The 14,806-nt window shown below is 37.4% G+C and overlaps 1 protein-coding gene across 1 annotated transcript in view; it reads left to right on the top strand.

The window, feature by feature from the left end:
* The first annotated feature begins 949 nt into the window (after window positions 1-949).
* Window positions 950-14,806, top strand: part of DNAJC12 (DnaJ heat shock protein family (Hsp40) member C12) — a 34,189-nt gene continuing 20,332 nt past the window's right edge. The window contains exons 1-2 of the mRNA XM_059899912.1: window positions 950-1,180; window positions 11,842-11,920. Coding sequence (XP_059755895.1) covers window positions 1,103-1,180; window positions 11,842-11,920 — 157 coding nt within the window. The 5' untranslated portion in view covers window positions 950-1,102. The remainder of the gene's footprint in view (window positions 1,181-11,841; window positions 11,921-14,806) is intronic.

Genomic DNA, 14,806 nt, shown 5'->3' on the forward strand with positions numbered 1-14,806 from the left:
TAAAATTCCACACCAAACTTTCAGCAAGAAATGATATATAATGAAGGATTAGTAAAAATGGTACTTCAGTGATTTCTCTTCAGAAATAAACCTTAAAAAAGATGTATATTGGTGAGCTCAATGAAAAAGTATTTTTTTAAGGCGATAGTTTATGGAGGCATTTAAAGGGTTAAGGCAGTTAAAATGTATCCCTGACCACTCACTTTCTTCTCTAAATCCTGCATTTCTTAGGGCCACAGTGAGCTGAAATACAGGCACCCTGGACCCAGCCTAGGCCAGACACACTCCTGAGTGTGGGGAGAGCCAGCCAGGAGAAATGGCACAGTGATCAGACCCCAGTCATCACACAGTTCTCCTTCTCACTGGCATATTTTATTTCCTTTGTGGCACAAATCACTATTTTAAATAATCCTCTTTGTTTGCATGTGTCTTGTCTGCCTCCCTCTGTCAGAATATAAGCTCCCTAAAAACAGAGACTTGTTCACCACACCTTTTTCTACAATTGTGCTGAGCATAAAATAGGTCCTCAATAAATATTTATTGAATGAATAGATTGTCAAATGAATACAAATTTGCTTTCTTAGTCTATTTCTTTCTACTCTTAAACTATTTTAAAACTTATGAAATACTCTAAACACTCAGAAAAGTGCCTACTACTCATATTTAACAAATCCTAAGATTTTACCATAATGCTTCAATTTTTTTTTCTATCCCTTAAAAATAATGGAAAAAGACAAAAATATATAGGAGATGAAAAGATGGCCAATTTGGGGAGTGTGTAAAAATGGACAGTCTTTGTCAACTCATGAAAGGAATGGTTTATCTACGTCGCTTACATGAATTCAAACTACAGATCCCAGGCAGCACTGCAACAGTTCTGCTCGTGGGCTATTCTTTTCTCTTGTATAAACAGCCAATGAAAGGTAGAGTTTACAAAGGTCTAGGATGACATCTGGTGTGTTGACTGTGGCCAGACTTAAATCTAGTTATTGTCGTTTGGAACGCGCAGCTGTAAACCAGACCTCATAAGGCTTTTCCTGTTAATTCGCAGTTCATTGTGCCTCTTGTTTCAGAGGGAAGAAAAGCTGATTTAGTAATCTAAATGGACGCGATACTGAATTACAGGTTGGAAGATACTGAAGATTACTACATGTTACTGGGATGTGATGAACTGTCTTCGGTAAGGAAGTGAATAATGCCGTTCTTTTTCACAACAGTATTTCAAGTTTTTATTTAAGGTTTTAATTGGGAACTTACGCTGCCTAAAAATCTAATCTTGTATTATTTTAAAGCACATTTGGCTCAGAGAAAGTTAAGGACTTAAATATGTGCTGGGTCTTTATTTGAATAGTGTCCTTTTTCAGTTTTATGGAAGCTTCTGATTGAATATGTGTATTCTGGCACATGGCCATAGACTTTATTTCAAATATACTAAAAATACATATTTGAAATTTAATTGTAATTGCTATTGGCAGTGTTTCATAGTATACATAAGCTATATCTTTATTATGGTAATTTACACTGTAATTGAGATGAGATGTAATTTTCTAGTAATTAGTGATTTTAAAATGTTTTATTAAAATATGTAGTTTTATGTGAGCAGTTAAATTATATAAACCAAGAAACACCCTTTTATGTTAATACTTCAAATTGTGTGAGAGGAATTACTTCTTTAAAGTCTGGCTTCTGAAACAAAATGTGTGAAAACTCTGTAATTGTTCACTTGATCTATAATGGAACAATGTTTTTAAAGGTCCCCGTAGATAATTATAAAGGTTGTAAAAGTTTTTTAAATTATGGAAAGCTCATTTATAATTCTACCTCCCAAGGGTAACACTATTAATGTTTGGTATATTAATCACCAGGCTTTTTCCTATATATGTATTTTTGAAGACAAGTTCGCTTTTTATCCATTAACATTTTAACAAGGATTTCTCCAGGCTACTAAAGATTCTTCATATATATGTTAATGATTGCATATTTCATTTTACTATTGTACCACAATTGGTTATTCTCTTATTGTTAAACATTTCATTTATTTACCGTTTTTTAATATTTTAAATATTGAGATGAATATGAAATATATTTCAATTATATTATTAAATATATTCGTATTATTTTATATTTATATAACAAGTATTAAAATATTTATTTTATTTTATTACTAAAATATAGCTATTAATATTAAAATATTTTAAAGCAAATTATTTTTCTATTCATCTTTGTTTCATAAGGCTGGAGTTAAGTAATAAAATGTACTTCGTTTTGTTTGGAGAATAGAATAATATTGGACACAAAGGATTCTCTCTAATTTCGTCACCCTGAGGAAATTATCTTAGGTACCTTGTAGTTAAACACACTTATAGCAACTGAGAAAGCTTATTATGTGTTATTCATAGTTTGGATTATACTCTTGCCAAATAATTTTTGAAGGAACTATTTGAATCAAAGGAACATAATTTAATTTGAAAAGTTTCACGATTCGGATTTATAAAAAATATTGTCATGCTGGGTTATAAAGTAAAGGCTGTAATATCCCCTTAATAAATCTCTTGACCCTTTAGTCAGTCTTTTGTAGTTATGTTATTGTCTTTTCAATCTTTCTACAAAGAGAGATTAGTCTTGAATAGACTAAAAAAAATGATCCTGTTGTTTATTTATGTTTATAACAGTTTCATTTTGTGGTTACCAGTTACAGTCATACTCTGTGTATACCGTAGCATATATTAAAAGGAGAATAAAAGCATTGTCTTGACATTCCTTCTTCCGGATGTATTTTACTAATTCTGTCAATGGCATAGCATGTGTAGGTAACAGTCATTTATTTAAAATGCAATGACCTGTCACAATTTTGTCGATTCTTTTTATATATATCTTCCCCCCTGCCCCGCCTTTTTGTTTGTTTGTTTTCGCCACACCGCTCGGCTTGCGGGATCTTAGTTCCCTGACCAGGGATCAAACCCCTGCCCCCTGCAGTGGAAGGGCGGAGTCCTGACCACTGGACTGCCAGGGAATTCCCCTCTCCCCTCTTTTTATGTGTATCCTTCTCACTGAAAAATATTTTAATGCCTTTTTTTGAGTATTACTATGACATTTCCTTTACTTAAATTGTGTTGCATGGATTTTCTTTACTTCACATATTCCTTGATCTGATGCTCTAAAAAATTAACCAGAACTGTTCCTATCCAAGAGCAATTTAGCAGTTATAATTTCAAAGCAGCTTGATATTTTGATTCTACTTACAACAATTGAGTTAGATACACACATAATTCTTTGCTTTAGTATACAGTTCTTACACTTTAAAGCGTCTGTTGGAAATTAATTAAATGACATATATGAGGCCATGGGAGGATTTCCATGCTGTTGAGTAGAAAACAAATACCCCCGTTCAAAAACATTTACTGAAATTTGAGCCCAAATCAGTTAGCTTTTTCTCCCTATATCAGATTTTACATAGACGCATGCTATGAAATCTTCTGAAGTCCTTATTGATGCATATACCACACACTAGTGGTGTAAGGCATCCTCTTGGGTGTGGATCTTAATTGATTTTTTAATATCTGGTCATCATTTCAGTAGTAATAAGAAGACTTTTTCATTTCAAGATTTCATGGACTTGAAAACTGAGCAAAAACTCAATAAATAGAAACACTTATTTTTTTTTCTAGTTCTCTTTCTCATTGACTTCAGACCACCTGGGTTTAAATCTTAACCATTTATTGGCTATGTGACCTTGGGAAAATTATTTAACTTTTCTATGGATGGGTTTCCTAATCTGCAAATGGGGATAATAATAGTACTCACCTCATGGAGGTGTTGTTGGGATTAAATGAGACATGATACATAAGGTGCTTAGAATGGTGCCTGGCATATAGTAAGTTGTCGTGGTTGAGGGATTTGTTTTGGCCTCACAGTAACACTGTACACTTGGAACTTCATAAATTCATTCTATTCTATTTTTTTAAAATCAATTAATTAATTTATTTTTGGCTGCGTTGGGTCTTCGTTGCTGCGTGTGGGCTCTCTCTAGTTGCTGCAGGAGAGGGCTACTCTTCCTTGTGGTGCACGAGCTTTTCATTGCAGTGGCTTCTCTTGTTGCGAAGCACGGGCTCTAGGTGTGCAGGCTTCAGTAGTTGTAGCTCGCGGGCTCTAGAGTACAGGCTCAGTAGTTTTGGCGCACGGGCTTAGTTGCTCCGCGGCATGTGGGATCTTCCTGGACCAGGGCTCGAACCTGTGTGCCCTGCATTGGTAGGCGGATTCTTAACCACTGCACCACCAGGGAAGTCCCCATTCTCTTCTATAATTCACATTATTTTTAAAATATTTTATTTTGAAATGATTTTTAATAGAATTTTTTGAAGAGCAATTTTAGGTTCATAGCAAAATGGGGGGCAAGATACAGAGGTTTCCCATATACCTGCCCCCTCCACTGATGCATAGCTTCTCCCATTATCCACATACCCACCAGAGTTACAACTGATGAACCTACATTGACACATCATCATCACCCAAAGTCTATAGTTTACATTATGGTTCACTCTTGGGTTTGTACTTTCTGTGGGTTTGGACAAGTGTATAATGACATTTATCCACCTTATCATAGTGTATCATAGAGAGTAGTTTCTCTGCTCTAAAAATCCTCTGTGCTCCATCTATATTGGAATAATTTTTGGCTTACAGAAAAGTTGCAAACATAATAGAGTTCTTGTATGCACTTCACCCAGCTTCCTTAATGTTAACATCATATTTTATGGTAGTACAATTATCAAAATCAGAAAATTAACATTGGTACAATAGTATTAACTCAACCAGTGGTTATCAAGCATTTTTTGTAAAGGACCAGAGAGACAGGGTCAGCACTAGGGTGAGGCAAGCAGAGTGCTTATGATGCAAAATTTAAGGAGGCACTAACTCTCAGGGTTTCTGCAAGTGCAGCGACCTGAGAGAGAGTGAGTACTTCCTTAAACCCAGGTGTCCTGCTTGTCTCATCTTTTGTTTGTTTGTTTGTTTTTTGGCATGTGCGGCAAGCGGGATCTTAGTTCCCTGACCAGGAATCGAACCCGTGTCCCCTGCATTGGGAATGCAGATTCTTAACTGCTGGACCGCCACAGAAGTCCCTGCTTGTGTCATCTTGGTGCTGACCCTGAGATAGCAAATATTTTAGATTTTGCAGGATTTATGGTCTCTGCCACAACCACTCAATTCGGCCATTGTGAGAAAGTAGCTATAGATAACATGTAAATGAATGACCATGGTTGTCTTCCAATAAAACTTTATTTTAAAAACAGGTGGTGGGCCAGATGTGGGCTGTGGGCCAGAGTTAGTCAACCCCTGATCTAAAGTATAGGGCTCCTTCCAATTTCATCAATTTTTCTACTAATGCCCTTTTTCCTCTTTCAAGATCCAAGCCAGGATCCTTTATTGTACTTGGTTGTCTGGTTCCCTTATTTTCCTCCAAAATGACAAATTTTCATATCTTCCTTGTCTTTCAAGACCTGGACACTTTGAAGAGTAGTGGTGAGTTGTTTTGTAGAATGTCCCTCAATTTTGGTTTGCTTGATCTTTTCCCATGATTAGAGTGAGTTTATGTGTTTTTGGAAAGAACACCCCAGAAGTGATGGTGTGCCTTTCTCAGTGCATCATTTCAGGGGTACCTGATGTAGATATGTCTTATTAATGTTGATCATTTGGTTAAGATGTGTCTGTCAGCTTTCTTCTGCCAGGTTTTTGCAGTGTAGGGTTACTATTTTCTCTTTTGTAGTTAACAAATATATTGGTGACAGTTCTTTGAGACCACAGTGTTTCTCCTCAAACATTCACCCACTGATTTTAGCATCCTTTAGGGAATCTTGCCTATAAGAGTTACTGTTATGGTGTTTGCCTAATGGTGACTTTCTATTTTCCTCATCCATTTGCATTTATTACTTGGAATTCTTCTGTAAAGAAAAGCTACCCCTTCTCCCACATTTACTTACTTATTCAACTATTTTTGTCACTGTGGATTAATAGATAGTTATTGTATTTTATGGATTTTAACCCAGTATTACCATTGTATATTTTATGGCTCAAATCACTTCTATAGCTCATGTTAATTAATTATTTCATTAGAATGATGTAAGATGATCTCTCATGAAATCTATTTCAAGGATATTATTAATATCGGGTGTTTTGTGGGAAAAATCCAGTTTCAAACTAAGTAAATCAAAATGATGGATGTTAACCCACTTATTAAAATGAGTCTTGTCTTTTCTGCAACATATTCTGTAGCATATACATTTCCAGCACACGAATCACTGCATTCTTTTAATGAATAAATCACATTTTCAGAACGCTCCTATTACACTACAGTCATGTTATTTGAAGAATATCTGTCAGTCTATAATCAAGTATTCGTTCAACACTTGGCATTGGTCCAGTACTAGACGTGATGGGGGGAGAACAAAACAAAAAAGTGAGACATGGTGCGAGTGTGTAAGGAAATTGGCATCCAGTCGAAGAATCAAAGCTCATACAGAGGAAACAATTCCAGGACAAATAAGTACTGTGCTGTGCGGTACTGTTTATAAGTGCAACAGGAATTAAGGAAAGAATATCTGAGAAGACTTCAGAGAAGAGATGGGGCATGAAACGATCTTACTTGGTTAAAATTTAAATGCATGGAGGGAGAGTCAGAGGGCATTTGTGTGGCCAGGGAAAAGCTGGAGAAGATCCGTTCAAGTGGGAATCAAATTAGTCCCTATTGCACACGAGTATTTCCTGGCACAGAGCAAAATACTGTGCTATTAGGATATGGAAAAGATAAGTTTTTAAGTTTTAAAATTTAATTTCTAAAATTAATATATGTTCAATAAAGAAATGAGTATGAAGAGAGCAGAGAGAAAAATGCTTAATGTTTGGGAGTATGACATAGGCATGCCAATTATGCGTGAATATATGCTGTATTTATGTATTATATAATAAGTATATATGTATATGTATAAATATTTATATGTATATTTTTGTATGTGTTTGGAGTCAGACTGTCTGAGTTGAAATCCTGGCTTTGCCACTTAGCAGCTCTGTGACTTTGGGAAAATTACTTAACTTTCCTATGCCTTGGTTTCCTAATCTGCAAAATGGGAATGGTAATAGTACCCACCTCATAGAGTTGCTGTGGGAATTAAATGAGATGCTATATATAAAGTACTTAGAACAGTGCCTGGCACATAGTAGGTCTCAATAAATCTTAGCTATTATTATCATTATCTTTATTTTACATATACACACATATACATATGTTACATAATTCCTTTTGAGAAAACATTAAGGTTTTATACCATACATAACACTTTGTAGCTTACCTTTTCTCACAGAATGCATTATATAAAATTTCTCTGATTATTGTCTTCTACTAAAAGATGATTTTTTTAATGACTGCAATATATCCCATCTTATAGCTGTATTACAATTAACTTTAACAAATATCCTATTACTAGGCACATAGGTTTTTGTTTAAAATGTATAACTTTTTAATTAAATTAATTAATTAACGAATTAATTTATTTTTGGCTGCATTGGGTCTTTGTTGCTGCGTGCGGGCTTTCTCTAGTTGCGGCAAGCGGGGGCTACTCTTTGTTGCGGTGCGCAGGCTTCTCATTGCGGTGGCTTCTCTTGTTGCAGAGCATGGGCTCTAGGTGCACAGGTTTCCGTATTTGTGGCACGTGGGCTCAGTAGTTGTGGCTCGCCGGCTCTAGAGTGCAGGTTCAGTAGTTGTGGTGCACGGGCTTAGTTGCTCCGCGGCATGTGGGATCTTCCCGGACCAGGGCTCAAACCTGTGTCCCCTGCATTGGCAGGTGGATTCTTAACCACTGCGTCACCAGGGAAGCCCTAAAGTGTATAACTTTTAATTCATTGAACTTTCTTGTAACTAAATCCATTTCCTACCTCTGATTATCCTCTTAGCCAAATTCATAGAATTGAAATTGTTGAATCAAAGAGTATGAAAAAAATTACAGGATTAAAAAAATTTTTTTTTAATTTATTTTTTTGGCCGTGCTACCTGTCTTGTGGGATCTTAGTTCCCCGACCAGGGATCGAACCTGGGCCCTCGGCAGTGAAAGCGTGGAGTCCTAACCACTGGACCGCCAGGGAATTCCCAAGGATTTTTATATATGTGTATATCCCAATTGATTTCCAGAAAATCTGCACCATTTACATCCTCACCAGGAAAGCATGAGAGAGTTCATTTCTTTGCACCCTCACTGACACTGGTCATGATCATCCCATGGATGTTTTGATTTATTTACTTATGAGTAAAGTTGAACCTTTTTTGTATGTTTATTGGCCAATAGGATAGGCAGCTTTCCAGACCATTGGACATTGGGTCTGGAAGGCAAGATTCAGTGGACCTTGACATGGAGGGCCTCACTTGTCCATGGGCCACACTTGGCACCAGGCACGTGGGGTGGTGATCCCAGGAGATAAATAGAACATGCCCAAGACAAACTAAGCCTCTTTACTGGTTAGTTTACCCAGAACCAGCCCTACATAGGAGATTTGTGATAAACTTTGTGACAATAAAACTTTGAAAAGTAATGAAAGGCAGATATGGACTATCCTTAATTTTTAAAGATGGGATAGGAATTAAAAAATAAAACAACAACAAAACCTCCAAACTTTCTACCTTTGATAGATAGGTATAATTTTATCCATTTATGTTATTAAATCCCCCCAAAATATATACATAAATATGTATATAAGTGTGTAAAAATGTGTCTTGAAGGATTCTGTTATCTTAGGGGAAAAGGAGTAAAGATTTTTTAAAAAAAATTCTGTATTGATAGAAATTTTTTCAAAGAGAGTTCGTGAGTATTCATAAATTACTTGTTAATTAAAAAATGCTTACTACTAGATTCTTTAAAATATTTAATATTTAAAATTTAAAAACAAGTCCCAATCTCAATTTTCTTCATTCTATTAGCAGGTTATGGTGACTAAGGGGTAAAGGGAGCACCCAGGAAGAGGAAACATAATTAATTACAGTTCTTACTAGGAAATCTATCTCTTCCTGTTATTCCAAGTGTTTCCCAGTACATGCTTAACACGGAAAATAGTAGAGATATCAGTCTGGGCTTTAAACATACTCATATCTAATACAGCCTGTCTTTGATTGTATTTATTTATTTATTTTTGGCTGTGTTGGGTCTTCGTTTCTGTGCAAGGGCTTTCTCTAGTTGCGGCAAGCGGGGGCCACTCTTCATCGCAGTGCGCGGGCCTCTCACTATCGTGGCCTTTCTTGTTGCGGAGCACAGGCTCCAGATGCGCAGCCTCAGTAGTTGTGGCTCACGAGCCTAGTTGCTCCGCGGCATGAGGGATCTTCCCAGACCAGGGCTCGAACCCGTGTCCCCTGCATTGGCAGGCAGATTCTCAACCACTGCGCCACCAGGGAAGCCCCTGTCTTTGATTGTAAAAGAAGATTTTTTTTTATGAGAATTGATTAAGGATGATGTGGAGTTGATAAAAATGTTTATCCCATGAATCTTATGACAATACTGAGCTGAACTGCTTAAGAATTCATTTCTCAAACAAGAGGCAATTTGCTTTCATTAATTCATGTATAGTAAATATAGAACTTGATAATAGGTCCCTAAGTCTGAAGAATTCGGCCACATAAAACAGTGGTTACGATTATTGGATTTGAATTCCATCTGCTTAGTTAACAAAAAACTCAGCTTTAATAGTAATAAGCTAAATGAGTTCAAGTTACTTAACCACTGACACTTGATAATAGCTACTATTATTGAGTTCTTACTGTGATTGGGCTTTGTGTTGAGTGCTCGACTTATTCATGAAACGTAAAGATGAGGAAACCTAGGCACATAGAAATTACATAACTTGCCTAAAGTCTCCGGGTAGAACTGGGATTTAAAACAAAGTAATCAGAATCCAAGAGCCACATAACCACTGTTGTATCCTGCTGTTGACATTGCAATTATAATTAATGAAGCCAAGTCTTGATAATTCATGATGATAAGGATTAGATGGGTGAGTGAAATCAAATAAAATCATAAATGGCCCTCAAACCTCATTTTAGTTTGGGTTGAAGTTTCTGTTTTCCCAATCAAAATCTCTAACCAAACTGTTTATTGGTAACAAAATTATCAGGTTTATCCTTTTTTTTAAAATTGTGAAAAATTTTTCCTTCCAATTTTATTGATATAATTGACATATAGCACTGTATAAGTTTGAAGTGTACAGCATAATGATTTGACTTACATACATCATGAAATGATTACCACAATAAGTTTATTGAACATCCATCATCTACATAAATATGAAATTAAAGAAATAGAAATTTTTTTCCTTCTGATGAGAACTCTTAGGATTTACTTTCTTTTTCTTTTTTTTTTTTTTTTTAATATTTATTTATTTATTTATTTTTAGCTGTGTTGGGTCTTCGTTTCTGTGCGAGGGCTTTCTCTAGTTGCGGCAAGTGGGGGCCACTCTTCATCGCTGTGCACAGGCCTCTCACTATCACGGCCTCTCTTGCTGCAGAGCACAAGCTCCAGACACGCAGGCTCAGTAGTTGTGGCTCATGGGCCCAGTTGCTCCACGGCATGTGGGACCTTCCCAGACCAGGGCTCGAACCCGTGTCCCCTGCATTGGCAGGCAGATTCTCAACCACTGCGCCACCAGGAAAGCCCCAGGATTTACTTTCTTAACACCCTTCATATATAACATATAGTAGTGTTAATTATATTTATCATGTTGTACATTGCATCTCTAATACTTATTTATTTTATAACTGGAAGTTTGTACCTTTTGACTACATTTATCTAATCCCCTAATTCCCAACTGTGAAATTCTTAATAAAAAAGAAAAGGGCCAAAAGGCAGACAGAAAGAACTTCATAATGGGTAATTTATAAACTGGATAGTCTTTTTTTAAATTGATTTTTTAAAATTTAATTAAATTTAATTTTTTTTGCCACACCACATGGCATGCAGGATCTTAGTTCCCCGCCCAGGGATTGAACCCATGCCCCCTGCAAAGGAAGCTCAGAGTCTTAATCACTGGAATGCCAAGGAAGTCCCTGGACAGTCATCTTGAATAATGGTTCGTGGCTAAGCATCCTTTGAAGAACTCGGATGTGTGAACACACCTTTTATATATTCTTAGGATAAACCTATCTGACCATTTTTGACATTTAAATATATTGAACTCATAGGTGTCTTGGGCCATCATCTAAATACAGTAGCAAGTTAAATTGTCATCACAGACTACTATTTGAATAAGAACTTCTATTGGATACTTTCTTTTTTTTTAATTTTATTTTTATTTATTTATTTTTATTTTTGGTTGTGTTGGGTCTTCGTTGCTGTGCGCGGGCTTTCTCTAGTTGCGGTGAGCGGGGGCTACTCTTTGTTGCAGTGCGCAGGCTTCTCATTGCGGTGGCTTCTCTTGCTGTGGAGCATGGGCTCTAGGTGCGCGGGCTTCAGTAGTTGTGGCACACGGGCTCAGTAGTTGTGGCTCACGGGCTCTAGAGTGCAGGCTCAGTAGTTGTGGCGCATGGGCTTAGTTGCTCTGCGGCATGTGGGATCTTCCTGGACCAGGGCTCGAACCCGTGTCCCCTGCATTGGCAGGTGGATTCTTAACCACTGCGCCACCAGGGAAGTCCCGGATACCTTTTGAATTTTGTTATTGAGAAAATAATTTCTTAGAGTAAAAAGTCAAAGTACAAATATAGGGATCAAAATAAAAAGTAGGGTGATCATGGCTTTTTTGGGGAAAACTGACACCCAACTTCTTCCTTCATTCCATTCAAATTGGATTCCTTATTTTAAACATTGATTTTTGTTTTAGGCTGAACAAATCCTGGCAGAATTTAAGGTCAGGGCCCTGGAATGTCACCCCGACAAGCATCCTGAAAACTCCAAAGCTGGTAAGTATTTAATAATGGCTGTTTCTCATGAAAATGTATAGCATAGAGATCTAAAAAGGCTTTAATAGTAACTTCATTTTCTTCTATCTATTTACACTCAAAATTATTCTTTCATTCAATGCCAAAGAATGTTTTTGCACTATCAGATGGAAGGTGAGGAGGGAATTGGGTACGGTCTTTTTTCTAACAGTAGTCATTTGATATTCATTTATCTTTCTGCTGTAATGTTCTGCTTCATGGTTTAAAATTTGTCCAGTTTATGCTTTATTTCACCAGTTCTCAAATGTTAACATGACTTAAATATGTTTGTAACCAGGTGGCTGTCTTGATGAGAACCTTGCTGTGTTTTCTTCATTTTGAAGACCTGAATAGGTCCATATATATTATATAATAATATATTCATACATTTGTTTTTTCTTTATATTTTAAATTTCATGATCATAAATTTATACATAAATGCTTTTGTGTATCTCAGCTTGAAAAAATACAAGCAAACCAATAATCGTTCCTTAACCTGTCGCCCTCCTGCTCCTTCCCTATCTCTTGCCTTCCCTTTAGAGCCAAACTTCCTGAAAAAGAAGTCCACAGTTGGTATCTCTACTTCCCTTTTGCCCTTTTCATTTTATCTCAGTCTGACTTCTTCCTCACCTTTCTAGGAAACAGTGCTTGTGATAGTCACCAAGGACTTCCTGGCTGCCAAATCCAATGGTCCACGTTTTAGTCCTTACCTTCCCTGAGCTTGCATCAGAATTTGGCACTATTGACCAAGCTCACCTTCCTGACACTCCTTTTTCTTAGCTACCAGGATATGTATGCCCTTATGCTTTTCCTCCTACTTCTTGGGCTGCTCTTTCTGTCTCCTTTGTGACTTCCTTCCCTTCTGTCCTAAGGTTCCCTTCTAAACTCTCTTCTGGGTTTACTCCCCACTTTTTCTCTGGAGTTTTGTCCAAGTCTGTGGTTTCAATCATCAGCTATTTGTTGATGGCTCTCCAATCTATCCTTAACTCAGTTCTCATTCCTCAGTTTCAGACTGCAGCTTCAACTGCTTCTTGAAAATATTCAAAGTCACTCTGTCAAAAACTGGACTTGTTATTCATCCTCCTCTCACCTCTTAAAATCATGCTCATTTTTCTATGTTTCCCCATCTCAATAAATGGCACCACCATTCATTCAGTTGGTCAGGCAAAAACCTGTCTCCTTCCTCTGCCTCACATCTACATCTGATTGACTACCAAATGCTGGTGATTTGCCTTCCGCATCTCTCTCCTGTAGGTCCTCTTCCCTCCATCCTCAGAGCCACTGCAGTAGGTAAGCTAGTATCATTTCATGCCTGAATCCTTACAGGACTCCTTTAATTGCTTCACACTGCAAATAGTGGTCTTTCTTTCTAGTTATGGAAAGAAATAAAAGATTTAATATGTACAAAACAGTACAAATAATACTATAACAAATGCCCATGTATGTATCACACAGCTTAAAACTTTACCAGTGCAGTTGAAATCTCTTGTGTATTCCTACCCTGATTTTACCCTCAGGGTAGGTAATACTATCTTAAATTTGATGACTATGTTTACTATATGTGTATACTATAGGTATGTGTATAGTATGTGTATACATATGATTTTTCTATAAGGAAAATATTATGATTAAGACCTGTCTATAACTCCATATTTCACAAATGGTAAGACCCAAACCCTCTTCATTAAAAAAAAATTTTCCGGGGCTTCCCTGGTGGCGCAGTGGTTGAGAATCTGCCTGCCAATGCAGGGGACACAGGTTCGAGCCCTGGTCTGGGAAGATCCCACATGCTGCGGAGCAACTAGTCCCGTGAGCCACAATTACTGAGCCTGCGCATCTGGAGTCTGTGCTCCGCAACAAGAGAGGCCGCGATAATAAGAGGCCCGCGCACCGCGATGAAGAGTGGCCCCCACTTGCCGCAACTAGAGAAAGCCCTCGCACAGAAACGAAGATCCAACACAGCCATAAATAAATAAATTAATTAAAAAAAAATTTTCCCTTATCGTAAATCTCTTAATTAATTTCCTCTAGAAATCATTGATCCCTTTGATTTGTATAAACAAGTCATTTTCCAATGTATGAAGTCATCTTTTGTTAGATACTTAACTATTATTTCTGCTCATTTGACCCTCCTCCTTTTTTTTGGCCACGACACATGGCTTTCAGGATCTTAGTTCCCTGACCAGGGATTGAAGCCAGGCCCCCTGCAGTGGAAGCATGGAATCCTAATCACTGGACCACCAGGGAAGTCCCTCCCCTTTTTTATTAAGGCAATGTGAACAAATCATAAGTGTAAACCTGATAAACTTTTGTCCACATATAACCAGTTTAACCACTGCCCAGATGAAGATGTAGAACATTTCCACCACCCCAGGGAAAGTCCCTTTTAATTTCCTGTTCAGTGTCAGCACCCTCTCCCATTTTTGGATCTTTATCATCATTGATTAGTTTTGCCTAGTTTTGAATTTCATGTAAATGGAATCATACAGTATGTATTCTTCTGCGTGTAGCTTCTTTCGCTTTACCTTATGTCTGTGATATTTACCCATATTGTACGTGTAGCAATAGTTCATTCTTTGCCATTGCTGGGCCCTTAGGTGCAAGCCCCTTCATGCTGTGCTCCCCCCACTTATCTCTCTATCCTCATTTTCTCTCCACCACCATGCTTACAACCCCATGTTTCAGCCACTCACAACTACCTTGGTTCCTTCATGTGCCCTGCTCTCCACTCTTCAGACCTTTATACCTATTATGTTCTCTGCCTGGAACATCCCCGAGTCCTGCCCACCTCCCTGCCCTGCTTTTGATTGGTTGGGTCGTGCTCCTGAGTCAGGTCTCAGCTTAGCCATCACTTCCTCTGGGATTTAT

This window comes from Balaenoptera ricei, chromosome 16, assembly GCF_028023285.1.
Source record: "Balaenoptera ricei isolate mBalRic1 chromosome 16, mBalRic1.hap2, whole genome shotgun sequence".
In the NCBI taxonomy this organism is placed as follows: domain Eukaryota; kingdom Metazoa; phylum Chordata; class Mammalia; order Artiodactyla; family Balaenopteridae; genus Balaenoptera; species Balaenoptera ricei.